This window comes from Phacochoerus africanus, chromosome 16 (genome assembly GCF_016906955.1).
Source record: "Phacochoerus africanus isolate WHEZ1 chromosome 16, ROS_Pafr_v1, whole genome shotgun sequence".
Classification (NCBI taxonomy): Eukaryota; Metazoa; Chordata; class Mammalia; order Artiodactyla; family Suidae; genus Phacochoerus; species Phacochoerus africanus.
Genome location: NC_062559.1, coordinates 15,069,834 through 15,096,316, shown reverse-complemented (window position 1 = coordinate 15,096,316; position 26,483 = coordinate 15,069,834). Strand labels below are relative to the sequence as shown.

The window sequence follows — 26,483 nt, the reverse complement described above, 5'->3', positions numbered from 1 at the left end:
TCTCCAGTGGCTTTCGGGGAAGGGTTTTAAAAGGCAATATTTGGAGTGAGGATTGCAGTCCATAGACTTTCTTCTGATTGGTTGGCAGCGAGGTGATAGGCTCTTTTGGAGAACCAACGAGCTTCTGGTTCCAACCAGTCTAGGGTCTACCTGCTGGTGTCCTTATGTAGTCACCATCCTCTGCCTCGGTGAGGGTCATTGTTTCTATAGAACAACTCAAAGACAGGCGTCAGATTACTACGGATCTCCCTTGAGGAGGGACTAGGATGCTGTTTTATGGCTACACTATTGTTTAAGCTATCATTACTTTTCTTATTTGACTGCTTTTCCTTTGCTTCTGCATTCCCTCGATTTCCTGATTGGTAATCGCCTTTGCGTGCTCTTTGGAACTCGGGAAAGGTCCAGTAGACTAAAGACTTTCTCTGCAAAGAAGGACCAATGTACACCAAGAGGCTTTTGCATCCTGCTTGATTTCAATCCCCCCTTTTCTTTGCTACTCCTCAGTCCTGCAGGGAACAGGGGTGGGACAAGAAAGGGAATAAAGTTTTGGATAAAGAGGTTACTCATAAACTCAGCCGGGGAACTTGATTTTAGAGGGACTCATTTCATTTCCTCTACTGATGCTCAGATCACCAAGGCAGCGTTTCCCTGGGGACATAGGAGAATTATCATAGGCTCCATCCTGCTTGCTGACAGAGCTCCACTAGACTGTTATGTGAAGCACTCTGGAGGTTCATCGAGTTTTTGAAAGCACTGGAATTTATGAGACCCTAATTCTGCAGGTAGCAAGTGCAAAGGAAATGGAATAAACCCTCTCACTCTTTCCTCCCACCTTCTCCTGCAGTATTTGTAGAAAACGGGCTTCAGGAATCCAGACTATTTTTGTTACTTTCTAAATAACATTCAACTTTTCCCATTAAGGATCAATATATTTTTCCTTTAAAACCTGTACCCATCCCGCCCGTACCTTCCTCCCTAGTACAGCCTCGGCTCAACCTTAAAGAGTCCCTCATTGGCATGAATAAAGATCTGAAGATCAGCTGTGTGGAAGAGCAGATGATGGCAAGAAACCACAACGTTCAACCTTAATTCAGCATAAGTTAGTCCACCAGTCTTACTTTGAGCAGTCTTCTGCACCTCAGCTTCTAATTTCCCCCATCTGATAATATATAATATCCATATGATCACGCCAGCTATCTATATTTGCATAGCCCTTTCTAATTTATGTAAGGCTGTCACAAATATGATCATAATGAGTCTCTTGCCTATGAGTAAACATTTCTGTCTCCCCAAGCTTGATTCTGGCTGGAAATTGTTTTCTTGTGCCCCAACTCAAAGTTTTTCTGGAATGTTCCAGGGGAGGGAGGATGGGGATCTGATCGTTGTTCACCAGCCTGCTGACCTTAGGTACTTGGCCTTTGTGCTGCTCAATTGTGAGGATAAAATCAGGTACACTGGTAAAGCATTTGGCATGTGATAAGAGTTAAATAAGTGGTCACTGTCCCCCTTAATAAAAGCATTCATATGGTCATTAGTGGATCTTTGGCTCAATTATATTTCAGTTACTCTGTAACCGTATACCTAGAATTATTCCCAATCCTAACCTGTTTTTCTAGTAGAGATTATTTATTATTAGTTGTTATAAATTTTTCTTGACCATAGAATGTAGGGATGCAAGGAGTTCAAGGGCATTTAGTGCAAAGATGCCAGAGAGTCACAGAACCTACAAAAACGTGGAACCCTGCGAAATGGCTTTAGTTCGTTTTAGGGTCACTGAGTGAAAATGTGAGCTGGTGAAAATGTTCCTGTATCTGTCAGCTTACAGCCTCTTTTCTGCAAATCTCTCAGACGAACACGGAGCTGGAGCAAATGTCTCGATTAGTGGATCAGTCTTCACAACAATATTGACTGGTGCCAGGTCCTCTGTATAGTTAAGACAGGGTTCTAGTTCATAAAACTAGCACTTTTGTAGTAGCTTTATTGAAATGTAACTTACATAACGTAAACATTAACGCTTTTAAAGTGTGCCGGTCACTTGGGGATCTTTTAGAGTTTGGGAGGGGGCTGGTTCGGTATGATCATAGGGTCGTATAGCCATCATCACCAGCCAGTTTCAGAACATTTTCATTACCCCCCCAAAGAAAGCCAGTACCCATGAGCAGTCACTCCCCAACCTCCCACCCCATCCCTAGCAACCCCTCACCTACTTTCTGTCTCTGTGGATTTGCCTATTCTGAACTCTATAAATACTGAATACTATATAAATGAAATATAGCGTGTACTCTTCAGTGATTAACTGGTTTTAGTTAGCATTGTTTTCAAGGTTCACAAGATTAGCAGTTGTCTTAGTGTTAGGATCTGAGACCGCGCTACACATTCAGGTGCCAACCCCAGCCCCTGGCCTGTTGCCGACTCTCTTTTTCTTTTCTTTCTTTCTTTTTTTTTTGCTGGAGAAAGGGATAGAGGAGGATGGTAATATATTTTTATTGAAGTATTCCCTGCCTACAGTAAACTGTACAAATCTTAACGATACAACTTGATCACTTTTACAGAGTGAATACACTCACATAACCATCACCAGATAAAAGCACAGGACGTTAGAATTGCTGCCAAAATTCAGCCTCTGTCTGCCAGTGCCCAACTGAAACCCAGAGAAAGAGTTGCGGGGAAAGAAGACAAGGATGGCTTTTATTGCTTTGCCAGGCAAAGGAGGCCACAGCAAGCTAATGCCTTAAAGACTGTGCCCTCCATGGGAAAGAATTGCAAGGAGTTTTATACTAAAAAAGAGAAAGCAGGTGTTCAGATAGGAATCAGGATTGGGGCAAATATGCCTTCTTCTTTCTTTGGGGGAATCTCCGTCATCAAAGCTGGAGCCAGGAGATCTCGGCATGATCACGACGGGGGTCTTCTGGGTTATTGCCTAAAAATAACAGTACTTGCGAAAAGGGCATATTGATCAGGGGTTAGAACAAACTAGGGAAGTTCCTGAAAAACATCGTGTGCTAATAATCTTTAACCCGTAGGCAATGGTAGCTTATGGGTGATTGAGTTTAGGGTGCAATCAAGGCAGGCAGAAGGACAAGGAAGGACCCTAAGCTGTTCACTTTTAAAGTATTCATTTCTAAAAGAAGCATATGGTATATCACTTTTCTCTTAGGAATATAAGATGCGTCCACATTATGTGTCTCCCTTGAAGGGAACCAGGATCCTGCCCCAAGGCTGCACTATTGTTTCTCGCCTGTTCCTCCCCTGTCTTTGCATCCCCTTCCTTCCCTGATCAGCAAGTGTCTGAACCTGTCCCTAGGAACTCAGGGAAGGTCATGGAGGCTGAATGAGACCTATTTCCTAAGAACAAGAAATGGGGGACACAGAAGGGCTTTTGTGCCCGGAAACCCACAAGGCCCTGCTTGGTTACAGAATCACCCCAGAAGCCTCTTTGTGCCCCCTTCCTAGTCATTACCCCAGCACAGGTATCTCCTGATTTTGTGTAATTTTATTTTTCTGAGTTTGGTTTCCTGCACCCCACATGCAGTATGTGGTTTCCCAGCCTCTGCTGGACTCAGGTTTTAGAACAGACGTTTCCCCAGCACTCCGGGCCTCGGTCACTGCATTCATTCCTGCTGGGTCCCAGGGGAAATAAAGCAGCACTGAACCTCCCAGGAGCCCTTCACTGGGTCCTGTGTCCTCCCGGTTACTCTGGGCTACCTGACCCCAGGCCTTGTGCTCCCCCCACCCCCACCTTGGTTTCCAGTGTTCCTTCCAAGTAGCAGTGCTCCCTTGGCACAGACCATTACAGAGGAGGGGAAAAAGCATCGCCCTCCACCAGATATAATTTGTGGAAAACGATGACCTCCAGAAGCAAGTCTTCAGAGGGAAATTCCCATTTGCACTAGAGGCAGCCCCCGTTCTGCCATTAAACCCACCTACTGGGTCGCTGGCAGGTTTTTACTCTGATCAGAAGGGTATCCCTCTCATGAAATTCTGTGCTTCAGCTTTTCTGCGGAAATTAAAAAAAAAAAAAGTCTTTTATTCCAGAAATTAAATTTTCATTTTAAATTCACTTTCTGCTCCTTGAAAACTTTAGTTTCTGTGTGGTCCAGAGCTATAGGTTAGCATTAGCATTTAAATAGAGGTATTAAGCTCACTCAAAGACCTTTCTCTCATAACGTTGCCCTTTCTAGGGGGTTTTTCTTCCTAAAAAAAGAATGCAAATGCTATATATATTCTCACCATCAAAGGCCCTTTTCTTTATGTACAGACGTCAGAGAATGGCATTATTGAGCAGTCTATTAGTCTTTTTAAATGGAAAGGGTCAGTTTCCAAAAAAAAAAAAAAATTATTGTTCTGTCCCTCAATGCCTTATTTTCTCTGCTGACCCTAAGAATGAATTTCCCTATGGTTAATTTTATCCTATTATGTCTCATTTCCCTCCAGATACCCTCCCAGAACTCAAATCTGGATTCTAAACTAAGAATCTGGTGCCAATTTTGCTATGTAATATGACAGTCTGCATACGGGAGCTCCCAGAAGCGCCCCATAACTGTAGCAGCAAATCCAAAGGGCCAGTGTCTGAATCCAATGTCCGTCTCATGAAGCACTTGGCCTTCTTCTCAGACCCTCTGTTTGTCAGCCATGCTAAGGTTATCAGGCCTCCTGTGTGTGGTTGTCAGCAGGTTAAATGAGATGGTGCTTGTCCTCCTGATTTATAGTTGTGTATGTCATCGTAAGTATCTTAGATCAACCAGACCCGTGGAGGAGTAGGGATAGCATATGCCTTCTGGTAAAAATACCCCTCCTGCTTTCTTCTGTTCTTACTGCCCGGCCTTCCCCTTCCTGTCTGCCTCACCTCAGTCCCGCAGTGGGTACTGTCATCACTTCGTGCCAGGAGTGCTCCTGGAGGTGAGCACCCGGAGGTCGTTTGCTGTCAGCGTCTTGGCACCTTTCCTTCTCCTTGAGGTTGATTTGTTCAGCTACAAGCTCGGGAGCAGGAGTTGTGAGGAAACCCAGACGACTGCTAGGGCCTGAGAGAGGACGATTTGAGCAAGCCGAGGAGCTGGGTAGTCCAACACTCCGAAGTCTCCCTTGCTTCTCAGACTGCCCGCCCTCCACTGCGGAAGGACCTGGAGACAGCCCAGGTGTCATCATGTCTGCCTTCTGCCTAGAATCCTCTGTCCGATTCCTCCCCGTCAACTACAGCTTTTGTTCTCTCAGTGCCAGGGTGTAAACGGAAGCCAGACCATCCTCACCATCCTGAGAAAAATGCGAAAGATGGTGACAATGCAGTGAGTTTGTGAGTCTCCTAAAAGAAAACATGTAACTTTTGTTCGGAGATTATTTCCTTTTTGCTTGAGGAGTATGAAAATACTGTCTTTTATTAAATCCTGGTGATAAAGATGATACTTATTTGTCTTGATAACTTGGGCAAAATACAAGGCTACCGAGTTACCCTGCGTCCATTCTTCCACCCAGTCATAGACGTCCAGAGTCTCCGCTGTCATCTGGCCCTAGCTTACTGGGTAACCTCTTCTCCCTCCTTCCCCATCCACACACCCCTTGTGCGAGATAAACCATTTGTATCGTCCCCCTCCCCCCCAATACCGTATTCTTCCTACTTTCCCACGCACTTCATACCTTCCACCTCTCTGGCTTGTAAGAGTACTTTCTTTCCCTCATGTTTGCCTCCTCATTAATGTCTCCTCCAAAAAAGCCTTCCCTGAAAGATGTAAGAAGTACCCAACCCTCCATGCTGGTGATCTGAGGGAGTCTTATTTGTACCTTTATTACAACTACTGTCACCTTAACTATAATTACATGGCCACTGTCACACCAGATTTTGCATCTCCAGAGAGCAAGAACTGTGTTTTACTCATTTCTGTATCCACGGTGCTTACTATATGCTACCTAGTGAGTAACTGATGCTTAACTATTTGTTGAGCAAATAAAAAGAATTTTGAAAGGTACTATATAAGCACTGGGGACGCTACAGGGAGGCATCCGACATAGTCTTTGTCGTCAAGAAGGCTGCGTTCTGGGAGAAGATAGTAAATATATATTATGGTACATCCATCTAATTGAATCCTCTGCAGCCACTAAGAAGAATGAGGCAGGTCGATATGTACTGAAACGGAACCATCTCTAAGATCTATTGTCACGTGGGAAAAGCAAGTCGCAGAAGCGCTTGTAAACACCATTTTTCTTTAAATATGTGTGTGTGTGTGTTTGTAAATGCTCATACACATGCACACATGTGCACACACACCCCCATGCTTGTATATGTATGAAACGTATTTGGAAAGATACCCTGGAAATTGTCTAACGGCGATTATCTCCAGAAAAGGAGATAGGGCTGGGGACTAAGAGTCCGGAGTAAAAGAGAGACTCTGCACCGTATGCTTTCTCAACCTTTTATTTTTCTTATTTAACAAACACTTAGGATTATGTCCTGCACACTGGTCTCAGCACTTTAGAGACTAAATCGTTTAACCTTCCTGACAACCCTATAAGGTAGGTGTTGCCAGTATCCTTATTTTAGGGATGAGAAAACTGAAGGCCAGAGAGGTAACTTTCACAAGTGTACTTAGGTAGTAAGTAAATACCCTGGTACCTTCTTTTTTTTTTTTTTTTAATTGCATCATTAGTTTCAGAAAAATCTTAGTTATTTTTTTACAAAACAGATACTCCTCTGCATGATACATGTTAAATGGGTGACCCATGCCAGAAGTAATAGAGAAAGAAGAAATTTCTCAGGATAGCTTCATAGACAATAGGGGATTTCAGCAATCTTGAAGGCTAGGCTTTGGATACACAAATCCAGGGCCAAAAAGTACTAACTTTGTTCAGAGAACTTTGGTAGCTGTTTGACTTAAATAGAAGGTTGATAGAGGGGGAACGTAGGAGAAAGGGTGGAATGGGGGCCAAATCCAAGGCCTTGGATGTTAGTGTTAGGGGTTGGGACTCTATCCTATAACACTAGTGAATACACAAGTTGTTGTTGTGTTAACATGCGATCGTGACCTGATCCAGTTAGAACTGGAAAAGATTAGTCTAAAAGGAGTTAGTGATTATGAGAGACCAAGTAGGAGAGGATTATAATCATCCAATGTGATGTGGATAAGATCCGTGATAATGACACTGGAAAGAAGAAATGAGTATATAAGACGTTGCTTCCACAGACCTGGTGACCATCAGGCAAAGAAATGAAGAGTAAAGACTCATAAGTGACACTGACACTTTGAGGTTTTTCCACAGTTCCAGGAAGCAACATTTGCACGTTACAGAAACCACCCATGAGGTAGGGCCTCCAGTAGAAATGTCTGCAGATCAGTGAAAATGAAGCTTTGATCTATTCAGAGACCAAATCTTTAGAGAAAGACTTTGAGAAGCAGAGAGAGAAGAGCAAAGGGCAAGTGCCTGTCTGAGGGGAAAGCCTGCCCAGGACCGACCGAATCAGAGCCGACAAAGGGCAGGAAGGAGCTCAGGGGGCTGGGGGAAGAGCCAGACTAAGGATGGGGCTCAAAGGGGGTGAATCCAGGATGGAAAATGCTGAGGGAGATGCCACTGTTTGTCCGCTAGGATGTCTTTGGTGACCATCTGGAACAGTTTCAGGCCAAGTGGAGGCTTTTGAAGGATAGCAGATACAAATGAGTTTGATCAAGAAATTGGACAATGAAAGGGAGAAAAGAAACAAGAGGAGATATAGAGTGGATACAAGGCTTATAAGAAGGGCTTAGAGTTTGTTGTTTGGTTTAGTTTTTTGGTTTTTCTTCCAAAATATGAGAAATATAATGATGTTTGAAGGCAGATATGGAAGAACCAGTAAAAGGGGTAGATACTAGATACAAAATTAGAAATTAAAACAAAGCCCCAGCAGGATCCATTGGGAGGGATTGGGATCAAAGACTTAAGGCCAATCTTAGAAAGAAAAAAAAAAAAAAAACAGGAAAAAAACCCTTCTTTTGAGTCAAGAGTCAAGTGGGAAGGTTTAAAAAATCCTCTTGGAGTTCCCTTTGTGGCTCAGCAGTTAATGAACCTGACTAGGATCCATGAGAATGCAGGTTCGATCCCTGGCCTCACTCAGTGGGTTAAGGATCTGGTGTTGGCGTGAGCTGTGGTGTAGGTCACAGACACAGCTCGGATCCTGCATTGTAACGGCTGTGGTGTAGGCTGGTGGCTATTGCTCCGATTCAGCCCCTAGCCTGGGAACCTCCATATGCCGCAGGTGCAGCCCTAAAAAGCCCCCCCCCCCAAAAAAAAAATCCTTTCAGTGGTGGGGGTATGATACCTCACACAATTACGGCAGGGTAAGATCCAAAGCGATAATCTATGTGGCCAGTACAAAGTACAATAAACATTGTAATATGTGTGTGTGTGTTGTTTTTACCATTTTTACATAGCAGGTATCCTAGCCTGCCATTTTATTTAATCCTCAAACCTACCCTGTGATATTATTTCATTTATTGCGTTGCATAAGACGCTGCAGTTCATATAGGCTAAGACCTTTCTAAGGTCCAACAGGTTCAGTCAAAGGTATGGGGTTCATGTTTATTCCTTCCAGAGAATAAAAAAAAATGGGGGAGGATTGCAGATCATGAGCCAAAAGCAGAGGTCTCCCCTCTGGGCCCTTCCCCTTTCTCATTGGCAACCAGTTAATCCAAACATCCACTGCCCGGTCTCAGGATTCCATCAGAAGGCCCTTTATTCAGCCTCCGGTTCCCAGCTCCTCCTTCCCAGTGTCAGCGAACCATCGACTGCTTTGTACATTGTGCTGCGTCACCTAGTGAAGCTGACTGGCTGGCTCTCTCCTTCACTCCTTTTCACGTGTGCACCACTCACTAGATGTCCTCTTCTCAGCCCCCGGGGTAACAGCGAGTGGGAGGATTCCAGCCTCCTCTCTCAGAGCCTCCCTTTTATGAGGGAGGCAGACACCAAGGTCATAAATACTGACGCAGCACCTGCCCTGCTCTAGCCACTGTTCTTCGTCATTCGATCCTTGTAACAACCTCATTGACTTTGTCCCCTCTCAGATGAAGAAAGGAAGGTACCTAGAGATTCATACATTCCACGAGCCCGTGCAAATTCTTAGAAGCAGAACTGAGACTTGAACTCAGGCCCTTGACACCTGAGTCCATGCCCTTCGTCACCATATTATGCCGTGTCTCTAATTGTACATATACACACATGTTTTTAAGTTGATCAAATACCTATTAAAATATATTTGGAATTCTATTTTTTTGACAGGGATGGGAGCTAAAAAGAAAAGGAAAGCTGGGTAAAAGGACAAAGCTTGATGAGGTTGGGGCAGCTATCATTTTAGCTCAGGTGGTCAGGCAAAACCTTACTTATTGATAAGCTGACATTTGAGCAAAAATGGGACTGAATCCCTTTTAATCTTCTATTTTCCTCTAGCCTTCTGTCCCTTTAATCCCATTTGATGCTCTCTTCAGATTTTATTTCAATTGGCTTGTAGTAGAAAGCAGTGCTGAACTATGAAGTCCAACAAAGACAGGGATTATTATCACCTCCTTGCCCTATAACTGGAACTTTTTAAATAGGATATAAGAAAACCCCCAGGTTCCACGCCTCCCCCCACCCCCACCCTCCTGGCCCATTTTTAAGTGCTGTTCTAAGCAGCCTGCCAACTTTTGAATATAGGAGGTTCGAATATCTTCTAGACAAATTTACTTGGGTTTCCTAAAATAAATCTCATTTTGTTCTTTGCTGCCCCTAATTCTACATTTCCTGGGGTCCTCGATGTTATTTCTGTTACTTTGTTGCTATTCCTGACCTTTCCCCATTTTGTAACTTTTGACCTTTCAACACTCTTTGTATGTTCCTGCGCATTGATTAAAGTATTAGGTGCGATGAGTTATAAGGCGGTGTCTTTAGCATTCAGGAGAGGCTTGCTCTTCTGAATTTGATTTGCCTCCACCATTACCCTTTGTTTGTTTTTCAGTCTGTGTCCTATGGGGGTAGCCATTCAGAATAAATTCATTTTGCTAGTTTTATCTTTTAGAGGCACAGTGTCAGATAGTTCGCTGACATCCAAATGTGTATCGCCACCGTGGCCTCTCCATCCACCAAATCCATATGGCTCTCCAAAGCTATCCATCACAATTGTCAGAGTATTTGGATCTTTAAGGAAACCCTGCTGGATATTGTACATATTTCCATTCGTGCCTTCTGATGTAGTCTGTTATTTTCCCAATTGACATGCATTCTGAGTCACGTGTTCTTGACTCTCAGGTGGCCCATTTTGTAGCTTTGGTTTGTTTAGTTTTTCTCTCTTTCATAAATAACATAAGGGTTTAGTAAATACACCCTCAGGTGTTTGCCGTTGGGACCTACTGATTTGCATATGTTCTTACTTTTCTAATAATCCTCTGATTTTTTTTGGTTCCTCTGCCAAAACCATTTTTCTTTCTGGCCCCTCAGTCCTAAAAGATACAGTGTTTTGTCTTGACAAAGTAGAGAAATTTCCTATAATATTATGGAGAAGCATACTAGGGTCCCTGCCTAGGACCCAAAGGTTAGGAGTCAGGGTTTGAGTAACTCAGCCAACTGCCGGCTGAATAGCACATGTGCATCTTAAGCCCCCAGCAGTGATAATGGCTTGCAGTGACCTATCCTTACCCCGTTTTTGTCTTAACACACTTGCGAGGTAGCTGGCTAGAGGCAGAGTCGGTAGCTAAAGAATACAACTAACTGGCACCAGAATCAACCCATTATCCTGGCTTCATTGGCATAATACTCTAATCAGAATCAACCCATTATCCTGGCTTCATTGGCATAATACTCTAATGGGTATGCTCTGCTCTTCCTTCAAAGCCATGCAGTCCAGTCCTTTCTCCCCAAATACTACAGGTAGAGCAGAATCTCTGTTATTATACATACAGAAACCCAACACCTGTTACTACTTCACTTCTCCATCCCTTTCCTAACTCTGATTGCCACTTGAAGCAGTAACCTTGGTTTCTGTACATTGGCTAGGACCCTTCAACTCCTCTCCTCTCTCCTGTACCAAAAGAAAGTAGCAGAATTAGCAGGCAGGCTGGTACTTGAAGTTAAAACATTTGCCTGGTATCTTAGAGACCTCTGATCTAGGTTTGGATTGGATTTTATTTTTTAAAGATTTAAAAAAGCTTCTTGAAGCCAAGGACTATACCTTCGTATATTATATTAGCATTTAAAGTGTTATTAGAGCTTCTTCCTAAGCATTAGTAATAATAATACTGGATTTTCCTTTGAAGAAATTCTTTGCATTATTTATTGAAAAGTTGATCATTCCATTTCATTACTTAAAACCGAAAAAGCCATAGGGCCTTTGATTTATTTTTATTCGGCTATTTCTAGATGGCTAATCTGAGAAATATAGATAATATCCAATCGAAAGGCCTTGTGCTAATTGGTAGACAATACGTCTTGTTGAGGCCGTTGAAATACATCCTACTGTGTCTTTTTATCAACCTGTGATATTAGATAAATTTTTTAATTGAAAAGACTCTCTAAAGTGATATTCAATAAATATTTTTTTAATGGAAAAGAATCTGATATTCAGCACAGCATAGCTCTCCTTAACCTGGACTCACCTTTTGATAATCAAAAGAGCATTTACAGGAGTATGGGACAAACACAATTATGAAAGTAAAATGAAGGACCTAAATAAAAAATCACAGTACAAGAGGGTAATTCTATTCACTCTTTCATATTTCATTATTTGATAACATCAGAAGATGAATCCATCAGAATTGCTTTGGCAAGTGCAAACAGAAATGTGCCTGATCAATATTTATTAAAACCTTCAAAATGGGAGAAGGAGTGGAGCAGACTTCTTAATGGACTGAATAATTATTCATACAAATGGGGTTTGACCAAAGGCAGTGCCAGACCAAAGAGACACAGTTTTAATTGTACGAATTTAAAATGCAGATCTTCCTCCAACCCTGTTGTAGAAAACTTAATTTAAAAAATTATCTGATAGAGCAGAGAGTGACATGTGAATCCTTAAGTTGTTGAGGAGGCAATTTTAACCATAGAAATGTATAGATTTAGGATGTGCTTCAAAGGTGGGGAGCAAAATTTCTAGCCAAGGGAACAGAAAGACATTTTCCTCCCATTTCAGCATCTGTAACTGAGCTTGGGAGAGGGTCAGCATCTCCAAAGAGCTGAATCTCAGAGGGATTCCTTTGAGTGGTTGTCTTTTCTGAAGAGAAAGAAAGCAAGGCTCTGACCACTGCTGTCAAAAATACCAAGGTCTGCAGCTGACTTAAATTTTCACAGGAAAGACCCCCATACACACACACCCCCTAGTACTGCTGAAGCATGGTGGTTATCAGAACCAGGCCAGTGGGTAACTCCATGTAAGCACAGTGCCATTGATGGAGGCAGCGTGTGTGTGTGTGTGTGTGTGTTTGTGTGTGTGTGTGTGTGTGCACGCACACCATGTTGTATAAAGAAAATGTAGGTAGGCGTTCCCATTGTGGCACAGCGGAAATGAATCCAACTGGGAACCATGAGGCTGCAGGTTCCATCCCTGGCCTCACTCAGCTGAGGGAATTTCTGCACTGTTTTCTTCTAAAGAACATTCTTTACTTTCCTTCTGGATTGTCCTGGTCCGAACAAAAACTGCACAATTTGTTATAAGGAGTGTCAGTAAGTATCCCTACATGGAATATGAATCTAATTCTGCCCCTAACTCTCTGAACATTGTTTAGCATTTCTCCGCCTTGGTTTTCTCACTGCTGAAAGGGAAATAACTCTTTCAAATTAGAATTTTCAATCATGTCTGTAATAAACTCTAAGCTCTTTGAAGGGGAAGACAAATGAGAGCAATTATATTATATTTTTAATAAACTAATTTATTCTTCTGACACACAGAATTACCATCTACTTTATTATTGGTCTGGAAAGTACATCTGAGCTAAGTTTACACTTGTTCAGAAGGTTTTCAAATCCATCACTACTACGTCTTGCTCACCATGGTTTCGGGAAAATCGATATCACCTAATTCTGATGGAAGCCCGTGATTGTAAAGGACCAAGCAGAAGATGCTGTAAAGGCTTAAAAATCCAAAAATACCAGTGCTTAAAAGCATCTCCTATAGCCTCTTTGTCTTTCATATGGGAAGCAAGGTTCAAAGAGCTGATAGCAATTGGCCAAGGTCACACAGCTAGTTAGGGGGAGAATGAAAGACTTAACTAGAATCTGAGCTTAGTTGATCTCTTGAGTATTTACTTCTCTGTGTCTTTCTGCAGTAACTACTTCTCAATTATTTATGGGATGATTATCTAGTTTATGGATTATTCAGTTCCTTTCTTTTCTCTTCCCATTTCCCTGCTTGTTACCATATATCCTATTGAGGAAGCAGAGAAAACAGGAGTTGAATGTTTTACCTAACAATTTAGTGACCCACCTGCTACAGGGTTTTTATTAAGTTGCTCATAATGCTGCTGCACCTGTTGGCCAAAAAGGATTTGAGGAGCTACAGGCAACACTAAGTTATATTCAGGTAAATTTTCCTTCCTTTGAAATGTACATGTAAGAAGCCAGCTTCCAAGCCAGTTCTCTTATTGGCGTTAATACTACCGTTAACTCAGGAAGGCCTAGAACAGAAGGTCTTCAAAATGAAACGACTTAATTATCCCTCTTCCTTGAGGAAGTAATGATTCAGAAAGGCAGCCAACTTTTGGGAAGAAAGGTCATCTTGTCCATTACCAGAGTGGAAGGGCAAAAATGGAGACATAAAGAGAGGTGGCAGTATGAAGAAGCCAAAAATCCTTCCTGTAACCCTCGAGTGCTGAATAGACCACCTGACTTCATTATTTGGCTTAGAGCACTGAATTCCCAGATCAAATCCAGCGCTATTCAAATATTACTGCGAAGGGTATAGATGAATTTTGAAATGCCACAATACCGGCTTGTTCCTTTATAATGGAAGGCAGAGAATTGAGTTAGTATGTGAATATTTATTTAATTCATATTTCCTAAATCATGACCCAAAGTGAATTAATTATGCAAATATCCTTTGCAGTGAGTACATTTGCTTTTTACAGTTTCAGATGTTTCTGAATTACGGTGGCTTTGGAGCAAGTACAGGATTCAAAGTCCTTTATTTTGAGGCCTTTAACAAATCACTCACTGTGTCTGTAGCTCAGTTTGCTCATCGATAAAGTATGAGTGTTGGCGGTAGCTATCAAAGGGTTGAATATGCTCAGGCATCTAAAAGTTGGATATTACCGGTAGCAATTAATACAGTCAAGACGGACTCTAAAAGTCAGCATGAGACATGGCTGTATATCTGTGGAAAAGACAGTTTCCATTTGGGGATCTAGGCATCTGCACTCCACCTAGAAGAGGGAGGCAGGTGGCAGAGCGCTCCCCAGGGACCATGGACAGTCCCCCCAGTTGGTGCCTTCCTTTCACTCCCTCGCCCAAACATTATGGACCACCTACAGGTTCAGGAATGAGAGTTGCCTGGGTTGGAAATAACTGGTGGTATTAGGGCTTTCTTCCGTCACTTGACCAAGAAGAGAACTGAACCTGTTTCTAGTAGCTTTCAGAGATCCAGGGAAAGCTTTGACACTGAGTATGGCAAAGTGGGAGGAAGAACCGGGGGTGAGAAACAAGAAGGCTCCTTGCTTCTTGTCTGTGGAAATTTATGAAGAGCTCTTAAAAAAAAAAAACCACTGACATGCAAAAGGTACAAAGATCCACAGTTTGCTTATATATATGTGCATACTCCTGTACATTAAACTGATACTTAGATAAAAAAAAATTGGTCAACCTCATGTAAATCAAAAGAATATGAGGAGCTGTATAGCACAGGGAACTATATCCAGTGACTTGTGATATAACATGATGAAAGATATTATGAGAAAAAGAATGCATACACACATACACACACACACACGTGCAACTGGGTCACTTTGCTGTACAGCAGTAATTGACAGAACATTGTAAATCAACTATAATAAAAAAAAAAGAACATGAGGTGATAGATGCTGTCATATGCTATTGATAGGAAGATAAACTGATACAACTTTTCTAGAAAGCAATTTGCCAGCATTGCCAAAGTCCTAAAAACATATACTTATCTTTTGACTAATTCTCCTTTTGAAATCTGTCCTCAGGAAGGAAGGTTTTTAAAATTGGAAACCACTGAAGTGTCCAATAGTGTGTCAACCTAAATATTTCGACTATAAGAAAGGATTAGGTAGAACACTGCATATGGGAGGGAAATCTAGAAGAAGATGCCAAAACGGGGTATGTCTTTATGATGGAATTATATGAGTGATGTTTTCTGCTCAATCTTTCTGTATAGTCTGTATCCTATATTACACACATGTTAATTTTCCAATCACAGAACCACAAACTAAACTTAACTTTACACTTTATAAAGGAGATCTGCCCACCTTACCCAAATGCCTTGCTGGTATGAATGTTTTCAGACATAATCACTGGGGAGAAAAGGCTGCAATACAATAGCATTAAAATACAACTAAAAAATAAAAAAAAAAACATGGGGAAGAACAGTCTGTGGATAAAGGAAACATGAGGAAGATATGAGAAACTAGTTTGTACCAGAACAAAATATACACGTTGTCGTGTTACAGGCCAGGAGACCGGCCTATGTGACATCCCGCGGTCACTTTTCTATCTCTGCACCCCCTCCCTCTCCACTCATTACACGTTGGGAACTCCTTTCAGAGGCACACAGCAAAGGGAGAGAGAAACCACGGGAAAGAACCATCTCCTCACAGCATGTTCCCCCCCTCAGGGGGACCATAGGTCTGTGGTTTCTGGGAATGGGATATTTGGTCCATGTCCAGCAGTTGGGCCCTGAATCTTACAGGCTGTGAAGAAACTTGCTCCACAAGTCAGGAGCCAGAAAAGATCTAAATCAAATGTGTGTTCCCTGGTCCCATCCAGGGAGCTCAGTAAAGTGCTATCCGGTATGAAACACGGTCCCCTGGAAGCCTTGGCTGCTGTTTCAGTTTGTAATGATAAAGATCAAGCTTTCATTTTCTGGGGGGGCCTCAGTAAGCTCAGATAAATTATTTATCCCAGATGGGTTACGTGTTCATTTGAGTGTGTCAGTGTTTATCATGGAAGCTCATTCTAATTGTATAGTTGGCGGCACTTTCCTCTTTTCCTCCTTAGGGCACCTCGTAGCACCCTTTCTCTACCTCCAAGTAGAACTGTTGCCGTGTTGATTTAGTATAGTCTGTGCTCCCGGGGACTATTCTGAAAGATGAATGAATTTCATTCTGTCTTTAAATATTTATGTCTCTTTATGATCTAATATATCATCATGGTTATGGGGAATTTTTTCCCGGTAACTATAGAAAATACACCATCAGTTACCTGTCAATTTTGTTTAATAACTCAGCTTTGCAATTCTGGGGCACTGTTCATCCAAGGCTCTTGAGGACTCTTTTAGTCTCTCAGGCCCCTTCAGAGTGTCATTCTGGGATTTATAAAGGTCTTCATTGCACAGAGGATATTGAGACATTAAGGATTTAAGTGGCATACCCTTTATCACTTATCACACTGGAGGATCCAGGACTAGAAATCCAGGCATCTTTGTTTTGCTGTCCACTCCCAGCATGGAACAGCAGTCTCTGTAGAAAATCAGCCCGTATCCCTGGAAACAATTCAACAGATTTTTCAAAAGAAATCCAATTTCATTTGGTCTGATGGGCTCATTGTTACTTCTTAAGATAAATGATGAAAATATCACCATCGTAATACAAAGAAATCCAGTTCTTTTGGTTTAATCTCAGTTAAAAGCATCACAACCCACTTACTGCTTCTGTCTCTTTCTCTAATGCTATTACATCCTGGGCTCAAGGTGATGGAAATAGTTCTGTAACTGTCCCAGCACCACACAGACCCTGGCTCAGAGTCCTGGCTGGTTCCAAGCCTTTGGGAATCACGGTTATCTGAACATGGGGCCTTAGGAATTTGTACTTTTCATGAGCTCCCCAGTAACTCTGCAGTTTGAGGACCATCATTCTAGAACTACAGCTATCAAGTCCCTTCTAGCTTGGAAAGATTCATGAGCCCCCAGTTCTTCCTCATTCCGTGTGGCAAATCTAGATTCAGGGATGTGTTCTTCTTGAACAGCTTTTCAAATGTAGGTTTAGGTGGTTCTCTGAAAGGACAGCTCTCTCCCTCAACTGTGCATCTGAAGGAAAAAGAATTAGAGGATGTAGGGCCTCGTTTCTCAAAAGGGGCTGGTGTCAGGAAGGAAGCCAGAGTGTGCCAGGGACATGTGAAGGCATAGGGTCCACGTGATGCATCTTCCTTCAGCATCAAGTTTTTCTTAAAAATAGTATGTTTCTATTACGGCCGAGGTATTATAGAGTAGGGATAGTTCACATGAGTTTTATGCTAACGAGAAGTTTCAGGTCTTGCCAGGAGTTCCCACTGCGGCTCAGTGGATTAAGAACCTGCCTAGTATCCATGAAGATTCCGGTTCATTCCCTGACCTTGCTTGGTGGGTTAAGGATCCGGCGTTGCAGCAAGCGTGGCTGTGGCTGTGGTGTAGGCCGGCAGCTGCAGCTCTGATTCAACCTGGGAATTTCTGTGTGTCACGGTGTAGCCCTGAAAAGGAAAAAAAGAAAATTCTTGCCTATGGCTCACACTGGACTTCCAGACCTGTGGAGGTTAGAGTTCCTTCACCTCTTCTTTCAGCAGTACCTCTGTCCACGTTCAAGGTTACCATTGTCCTAAATAGGTGTTCCCATGAGGTTTTTGAAACCACTGCAGAAGACAAGCCCCAGGGAGATCCTCTCCACTAGGAAGCTGAGCTGTTTGCTGCCAAGGATCACCCATAAATTCTGCACTCTAAGACAAGTATCATTTAGGAGGTAGTCACCAAAAATATCATTTGTCCCATTTAAAGAGATAGTGTTCATTCAAAAAGGAGATTTAGCAGAACAGGAGAAGGAACCGGCCACCTGAAAAGACACGGGCACCCTTACCACATCCCCATGTGTAGCAGCAATTTATAAAACACTCTTGAAATTACCAAGTTCCCAGGATATGGTTCTTTCTTCAGGGACGGCTTGTTTCTTCCAAAGGATATTCCTTTCTCCAAGACGTTCCTGATAAAGAAATCCAAGGCCCCAAGGCCCCATGTCCAGTGGTACATGTCCAGGATGTTTGAGTGAATGATCCCTATTGGTTGGCAAGGTCCCTTCACCCCCTGGGTTGCCTTGGACCCACTGTCTTATTCTGTCCCCTTGATCCTGGCCAAACTACCCTTCCTGTGAGGAAGAGAAAAGGAAGTAAGCTGTCCCTGAGGAGGCCTCTCAGTCCCTTGGCTAACTGGCTGGGATAGATAGTGTCACTGGCTCAGAGCCTGACCTGAATTCTCCTTCCCGGGTCATTGGTAGTAGCTGGGCAGGTTGTGGCCTCAGGGCCCAGCAGACTCAGTGGGGGATGCTAGTGCATTCCTGTTGGGTTGGTTTTTTTGGTGTTTTGTTTTGTTTTGTTGTCTTTTTAGGGCTGTACCCATGGCACATGGAAGTTCTCAGGCTAGGGGTTGAGTTGGAGCTGTAGCTGCTGGCCTGAGCCACAGCCAGAACAATATGAGATCCGAGCCACGTCTGCGACCTATACCACAGCTCACAGCAACACCGGATCCTGACCCGCTCAGCAAGGCCAGGAATCGAACCTGCATCCTCATGGATGCTAGTCAGAATCATTTCTGCTGAACCATGACGGGAAGTCCCATCCTGTTGGTTTTAAGTTTGGCGAGTAGCAGCCTTCTCCCTCCCCGACCCCCGCCTTCATCTCTCTGCACTGCAGACCCACCCTAACACCTGCCACCTCACAGACACCACTCCTGTCCGGCACCGGGGCCCATGGCCTTGAGCCAGATGATTCTCAAGTCCTTTCTTCTCTTTCTTTTTTAAAAAACTTTTTAATTTTTTTTTATTTTTATGGCCACACCCACAACATATGAAAGTTCCTGGGCCAGGGATTGAATCCAACCCGCACCACATCCATGCTGGATCAGGTGAGGGATCAAACTCATGCCTCCACAGCCACCTGAGCTGCTGCATTCAGGTTCTTAACGCCTTGTGCCTTAGCGGGACTCCAAGCCCTTTCCTTACTCTGAAATTTTATCTGGTCCCCTCCCAGTCCTTCCTGTATTCTGTTCCTTATTAACAAAGCACAGCTCTGTTCTCACTAATACCTGAGGCCCCACGGTAGGGGATGCTTATTGATTTAGCTAGGCCTAAAGTTCTTTTTTGTTGTTGTTGTTGTTGTTGTTGTTGTTGTTACTATTTCTTGGGCCGCTCCCGTGGCATATGGAGGTTCCCAGGCTAGGGGTTGAATCGGAACTGTAGCCACCGGCCTACGCCAGAGCCACAGCAATGCAGGATCCGAGCTGTGTCTGCAACCTACACCACAGCTCACGGCAACGCCGGATCGTTAACCCACTGAGCGAGGGCAGGGACCGAACCCGCCACCTCATGGTTCCTAGTCAGATTCGTTAACCACTGCGCCACGACGGGAACTCCCTAAAGTTCTTTTTTGACTTAACTAGCTTGATGTGCTGCTCTCTATCTCTGGTTTTAACTGTCTTTGCCCACGCCTCTCCGCTCTTCAGCTGCACCTCTCAGGCTAACCAGATGACTCTTCCCTGTTTTTTCTCATCTCTCTTATGTTCCTTTCATCTAGAATTTCCTTCCCAGAAGCCCTGCCCGACAGTATCCTACCCCATATGAAATCTCCCTTGACCCTTCAATCAGGGTGTGATTTCTCTTTGCTGTAATTTTTTTTGTCTTGTCTTTTCAGAGCCACACCCACTGCACATGGAGCTTCCCAGGCTAGGGGTGGAATCAGAGCTGTAGCTGCTGGCCACAGCCACAGCCACAGCAATGTGGGATCCAAGCCACGTCTGTGACCTACACCACAGCCCATGGCAACGCTGGATCCTCAACCCATTGAGCGAGGGCAGGGATCGAACCTGCCTCCTCAGGGTTACCAGTCAGGTTCATTTCCACTGAGCCACGACAGGAACTCCCCCTCTGCTGTAAATTCACAGCACTGACACCTCACTCGAGGCCCTTGGAACATGCTTGTCCATGCCCATGAAGAAGAGTATTGAACTTAGAAACCTGGGTTCATCCTGGCACAGCCACTGGCTATCTCTATGACATTGGGCACGTCCTCTAACTACCTTGGGCTTTAGTGTCCTTACCTGAGAAAAGGGAGTGATTGCTCCCCAGGAGTCGTAAGGGTTACCTGACAGCGTACACAGAAATCAACTTTGCCAATGGAAATGCAATCACCATTTCTCGCTTTCTGCTACCTTTCCTACTTGTCTCTGAGCTCTTGGAGGGAAGGACCGTGTCCTCATCATTTTTTTATGCTACAATTACTACTATTGCATTACTATTTGCACGTCATCATTAACATATTGCCAATAATAGTTAATGTGTGTGGAGCATGTAGAATCGTGTCAGGCACCTTTCTAAGTACTCGATACGGATTAATTAATTCTTCCAATAACCCTAAGAGGTCCTGTAACCCTAAGAGCTCCTGTTATTAGCCTACTTTATGGAGAAAACTATGTATTTCTCAGAGCCTCCAAAGAATGAGCCAATGAATGAAGGACTGAATGAGACAGAAACTGCTGGCAACACCTACCAGGTGATTATTTTTCTCTCCTGCTTTTCTACCCAAACTTGTCTTTCTTTTGATCCCCTGAGGCAAATGCAAAATTAGGAAACAGTCTTGCGTCAACTGAGACTCTGAATGATGAGTGGTCTCCTTGGGTCTTCATTTAGGTCGGCTTCTCATGAGGTGAGTGCCAGGAGGACACAGACTGTGCCTGTCTTGTTCTCTGCTGTTGCCACAGGGCCTGGAACAATGTCTCGTGATCAGTCCATGTTCATTGAATAGGTGGACTGAGTGGCTTAGAAACAGCGCCTTCCCTGGCACCGATAGAACAGAAACTGCTGACCACAGAGCCGGTCTTGTGTCTCGCTTTTTTTTCAGGCAGTACTACGAGATGCTCTACAACACGGCCGATGAGCTCCTGAACCTGGTGGTGGACCAGGGCGTGAAGTACACGGAGCTGGAGTACATCCACGCCCTGACCTTGCTGCACCGCAGCCAGACGGGGGTGGGAGACCAGACCACCCAGAACATGCGGCTTCAGCGGCTCAAGGAGATCATCTGCGAGCAGGCGGCCATCAAGCAAGCCACCAAGGATAAGAAGATAACTACGGTGTAACCGCCGCCCCGTGCAAGGGGGACAGGGGGACGGCTTGTTTTTGCCTCCTTAGTCATACTCCTTTCTGGCTGTGTTATTGGGTGTAGTCTGAGCTGACTTAGTTTTCTTGACACGGATGCTCGAGTGGAGAGAAGGTATAAGGATTCTTTTTTTTTTTTTTTTCCGCTTTGGTTTTGGCTTTTCATATAAACTCTCAAGGGAATTTGCAGTACAGAATGTTGGGATCGACCATTTATTGGAATGCTGTCCATTGCAAAGGGTCCGGGGGGGTGGGATGGGAAGGAAGGTTGTGTGACATTGGACTCAGGACAAGATGCATGCACGATTACTAATGCCTGGCCGTTTCGGAGAAGTATAGATTGTTGCCTATGTAAACCTCTCAATAGGGTTCTATTGCATAAACAGTAGGGTTTTTATGCTCTTGACCTTGTCCGTTGACAGTTCAGTGAAGCCAGTGCATGTGCATTGCTTTCTGTCACCAGGGCCCATGGCTTCTCAGCTGGCGGTAGTTTTCAGCAAATTTCCCCTTTGGGGTTGGAGGGAGGAAGTCCTCTTATGTCAGACCTTGGGAGAGTCTTGTATGCCGTAGCCTAGACACAGCTTATGGATTGGTTTGATGCCTTTTTGTTTTTATTTCTACTGTCTCAAAACTGAGAACCAGGAAATGAATGATGAAAATGCAAGAACAAAAGGTAATTCAACCCTCTTCCTGATTTTTTCCTCCACTCTTCAAGAGAAAATGATTGTTAGAGAATTTTTAATCTCACTGGAAAGATTGTCTGGGTGTGACTGGTTCTTAAATGCTCACCCTCCTTATAAGCCCCAGGGTCTTTTTTTCTTTTTTTTTTTTCTTTTTGTCTGTTTCTTTCTTGCATGTGTGTGTGTACTTTTTTTTTTTTTTTAACATATTTGTTGAATTAACATAAAGTTGATTTACAGTGTTGTGCCAATTTCATCCAAGGTCTTTCTCACTTTAGAAGGTACCCAAACTGGGTGCAGGGAAGGTAAAACCGCCACAATGTCCCTCCTCTGTGCAGCCACCAGCTGAGGATGTTTCTGAGGTATACCGGGCTGGCATGGGAGCACGCTGCTCCTGGCACATTTGCCTTCCCCACTGACCCCACATCTCCAAGCGTTCTTGCTGCCTCTATCACAGAAGAAAGCAATGCACTGACTGGGACACAGCTTGCAAACACGGGCAAGGGAGAGCTGAAAGGACTCGGACCAGATGAGGTCATGCCTCATGCTCTGATGGTCCAGAATCTCGCACCTGTTTGTTCAACTTAGGTCTTGGTGGGAAAAGCAGAAAATTAAAAAATGTTTCGAGAAGCATAGGTGTCGTGTATTGTTTTTCTTGTGTTTATTCAGCAAACATTCCCTGAGAGCCTTACACGTACCAGATGCTGCAGGGCGTGGGAGCAGAGATGAGATAATGAGAACCCTCTCACCACGTACATCGAAGACAGCATGGGATCTGGACTCTGACCCAGATCCCAAGAGGTGTGCACTCGGGGCTGGGTTGGAAATCAAGCCAGTGGGGTAGCTGTGTAGGGACTTCAGCAGGCAGCTGGAGGACAGTCTTCCAGGGGGTTCTGGAAGGAATGTTGTAAATCTATGTGGTGTCAGAGGCCCAGGTGGGAAGAAGTTGAATCTGTGTGGGAGACCATCATGGGAAAACGTCCTGTCCTTAAGCAGCATTGCTGGAGGTGATCTCCCTGGAAGTGGGGGCAGGAAGCGGGAGATAGGGGGAGGTCAGTGCTGATCGCCGTGGCCGTGGCCTGTGCCCAGAGCTTCTGTGCCTGGCCCCTGCCCTCTTCTGTCCTCCCTAGAAAAACAACCTTGGAGTGGTGACAGGGAGGCCAGAAGAGCCAGGGGTGGGCTGGGGGAGTTTATAGGAGCATTTTATTGGCTCTGGAAAGGGATGTGGGTTTTGACAGTCAAAGGCCAAGATCACTGAGAACCAGCGGACAAATGGTGAACGTGCTGCTTCAAGAGATCATTTCGGAAAGTAGACTCCCCGCTTTGCGTATAGTAATGACGGGATTGAAACATGGTGATTCTGCACAGAAAAAAACAATCTAGAGTTCTTTTTCCAAGACATTCAAGGCCCACATTTCTATGCAAGATGGTACATCAGTCATTATTCGCCAGCTGATCAAGAATAGCCATTGCCACAGTCCGTGGATGGTCAAGTGGATGGAGATGGCACAGCCACCTCAGGACCTGCCTTCACTGGGGACACAGTGAGGATTTCTTCTTGTTATGGTCCTAGTTTGGGGATATTTTGTGTGACTGCTTGTGTGCTGCTCGAAGCCGTGACCGGAAATCGCTAGAGAGCGCCAGACCTCCCACGGCTGGAGGCCAGCATGAGCTCACACTGATATGCGGCCACAGGAGTTCATTTCCAGCCATGAAGACCACTCCCTAAAGGTCCTGTTGCAGCTTAAAAGGTCAGGAAAATAGGCCTTCCCAGAAAGGGCACTAAAACAAAGCAAACTCTTGTCTTTCTCTCCTACGAGGTGACAAGGGGGATCAACAGGTGTGCAACACTGCCTACACGACTGTCACAGCACCACGGAGAAGGCTCACGAGGAAGCGTCCTGAGGTGGACAACAGACAGGAGCAGGAGGAGAGGGAGGACTCGGGGGTGAGGCCCAGCCTGGTCATCAGAGAACTAGCTCCCCGAGCTCCAACAACCGAGAGAGCTCACTTCCCTCTGTGTCACTGTCACCTACTCTCTGGTAAAGGACTACACGTTGTCCCATTCTGTACTCACAGCAACCGTGTCACCCGTACTACTCTCTTTCCTTGTATATCCAGGGGCTCAGAAAATACTAATGGCGTCTCTCCCAACTTAGCACCCCTTGGAATAAACCCCTCGAAGCAGAGGTACTCATTCAAAGGATCGGATCCAACGCTTGAGAGGTTTTTGTAAATCAAGTTGTGTTCCCAGAACTGCTGATTGTGGTTTCTCCTTCTGCAGGGTTTTGTTACTTTTAATTCTCTTATTATCCCTTGTCACTGTACCTCTTAATTTATAAACAGTACTCTGATACTGCGCCCATTCACCCCAGGAGCCATTCATCGATACCTGTGCTGTGGATGCAGTTTTTCTCAGGGACGTTCACCCTAGGACCGTGCTTTTATGCCACATTTACAATGGGGCTTTTTAATCTTATTGCCCAAGGGGAACGTTTCCTTCCCGCATACGATTACATCTCTGCTGATTCACAAGGAGCAAGGTTATATGTTCCTCATGCAGCCCTTGGCCGAAGAAGACCTGCTTCCAGGCTATGAAAGACAAGATCATGTTGGAGTGGCCAGGTCAGCTCAAGTTCATTGATAGGATCAGACCTAAGCTCCCACAGCCCATACCCTTGAGACAATCAGTCATGAAGAATCTGGTGGGGACCCCCCCACTTGGAATTACTGCCCTCTGTAGAGTGACCTCATTCACAGAATCCCCAGCCTCTCTCCAGAACCTCTCCTTCTTGCCGGATGCTTTCTCAGCCAGTCATTATTTATGTTTCAGATAGCTTGAGACGAAAACCACAGATACAGCCAGGTTGAATTGGCAACCAAAGCCTGATCCTTCTTACTGTCAGGTCATATCCAGGAATGTCTTAGCACCAACGTATCCATTGTCAGTCCAAGGGATAGAATTGCCTGTTGTGGCAGTAACAAATCCTGACACGGATTCATGCAATGGCCAACAAAAGAGACAGTCCCTTGTGACGAGGTGCTGGTACTTCCACTCTGATGAAGAGTCACGCAACTTCCACTCCAGTCTTGTCCTCCCCAGAGCCTAAGGCTACCCTTCATTAAGGGTTGAGAACTGAAATCTTCAGCCCAACCCTCCGCTACTCTTTTTGCCTTTCTTGTAAGCCCAGGACTGTATCTCATTGTTTGCTGTTCCCTCCTTAACTAGCAAAGTACCTGGAAGTTGATGGAACAAATAGATTCCTGCCTCAGTTCCTAGGAATGTACCAAGGCCATTTGCATTCAGCAGTCTTGCCCTGAGATAGCGCTGTGGCTGGTTCCCCAGGACCAGGGCACAGATATTTCACGGTCAACAGCGGGGGTTTACCAGGGTTTCACACCAAGCCCTCCATTGGAGGCAGACGTGATGAGGAGACCAGCAAAGTGGCGGTCCTTCTGGCAGGATGTGAAAACAAGAAGCGAACTGATCAACACAATTTTGCTTGGAAAGCAAAGCGTGTGCAGTAATACGCACACCTGGGCACAGCTGTCTTAATGTGGCAGGGATGCACAACAAACCGGGCATCATTTGGAGGGAGGGTAATGAGGGACCAAGAGCAAGAAAACAAAGGATGACTGCGCTCCGCGAAGGTCTCGACTCCCTTCTAATTAGGCACAGTTGTTCTACGAAGTATGTAATTAATAAGCGTGTGACCAGATGCGAAGTACAGCAGCGGCTCTTCCGGCGCTGGACGTGGTGATGAAGTGTGCACAGCTGGAGGTAGTTGTCCTAATTTGGCGGAGGCAGAAGGCTCGCCTGGAGTTTTGAGGAGGTGCAGCGAGAGCCGTACACCTGAAAGCAGCTCATCCTATTCCGACTGGGCCGGGGTGTAATGAGATGGAGCTAACTATCAGGAGTGTAATGAGATGCCAAAGCCCCTGGAGTTGAGCTGGAAATTTCAAAGTGAGCTAAGCTGCAAACACAAGAGAAGAATTTCCACCGATGGAGCCGGGTGTGAGTAGGAGGAAGTGTGCCTGATTGGAGGACCTGCCTTCACGCCCCTGAGCCGAAGAGTTCTGTCTGAAACTGCACAGGATGCCAGGACCTTCCCCCACCTGGAGCAGGAATCCCTGGGAACCTGAGAACACCATGACCTGGAAAAGCTGCACATGGATTTCTTTTAATGTGTATATGGTTTATTTATGTCCACACAACTGAAAAGAAATCAAATCAGGTGCTGTCACGTGAGTGTCGTGGCCATTATATTCAATCTCATTTAGAAATATGGCCTCACATTCCTGCTGACTTTGCAAATAGATACTCCAGGAGGAGAAAAATTAGCAACCTCCTCATCTCAAACTTCTTTCATTACCTACCAGCCACATTTTCTTTCACGAGGATTTACTTACCACGAGAGAGCAGGAAACCCCTTAGTACCTGTTCTCTGTTCATGGTTTTTATTTTACAGTTGCTGTTATTTTAGACACCATTTATTGAACACTGAAAATGTGTGAGATGCTGTGCTAAATGCTT

The 26,483-nt window shown here is 44.5% G+C and overlaps 1 protein-coding gene across 2 annotated transcripts in view; it reads left to right on the top strand.

Moving 5' to 3' along the window:
- EXOC4 (exocyst complex component 4) overlaps nucleotides 1-22,579 on the top strand; it is an 808,154-nt gene extending 785,575 nt beyond the window's left edge. Inside the window, exons 18-19 of one of the 2 annotated variants that reach the window (XR_007132659.1) lie at nucleotides 20,597-20,664; nucleotides 21,013-21,139. Coding sequence is in view for 1 of the 2 variants with exons in the window: in XM_047763590.1 (XP_047619546.1) it covers nucleotides 21,013-21,250 (238 nt within the window). In the remaining variant the exon portion in view is untranslated. Of the gene's footprint in view, nucleotides 1-20,596; nucleotides 20,665-21,012 lie in introns of both variants that reach the window. The other variant, XM_047763590.1, reaches the window with a different exon arrangement.
- The last annotated feature ends 3,904 nt before the right edge of the window (nucleotides 22,580-26,483 follow it).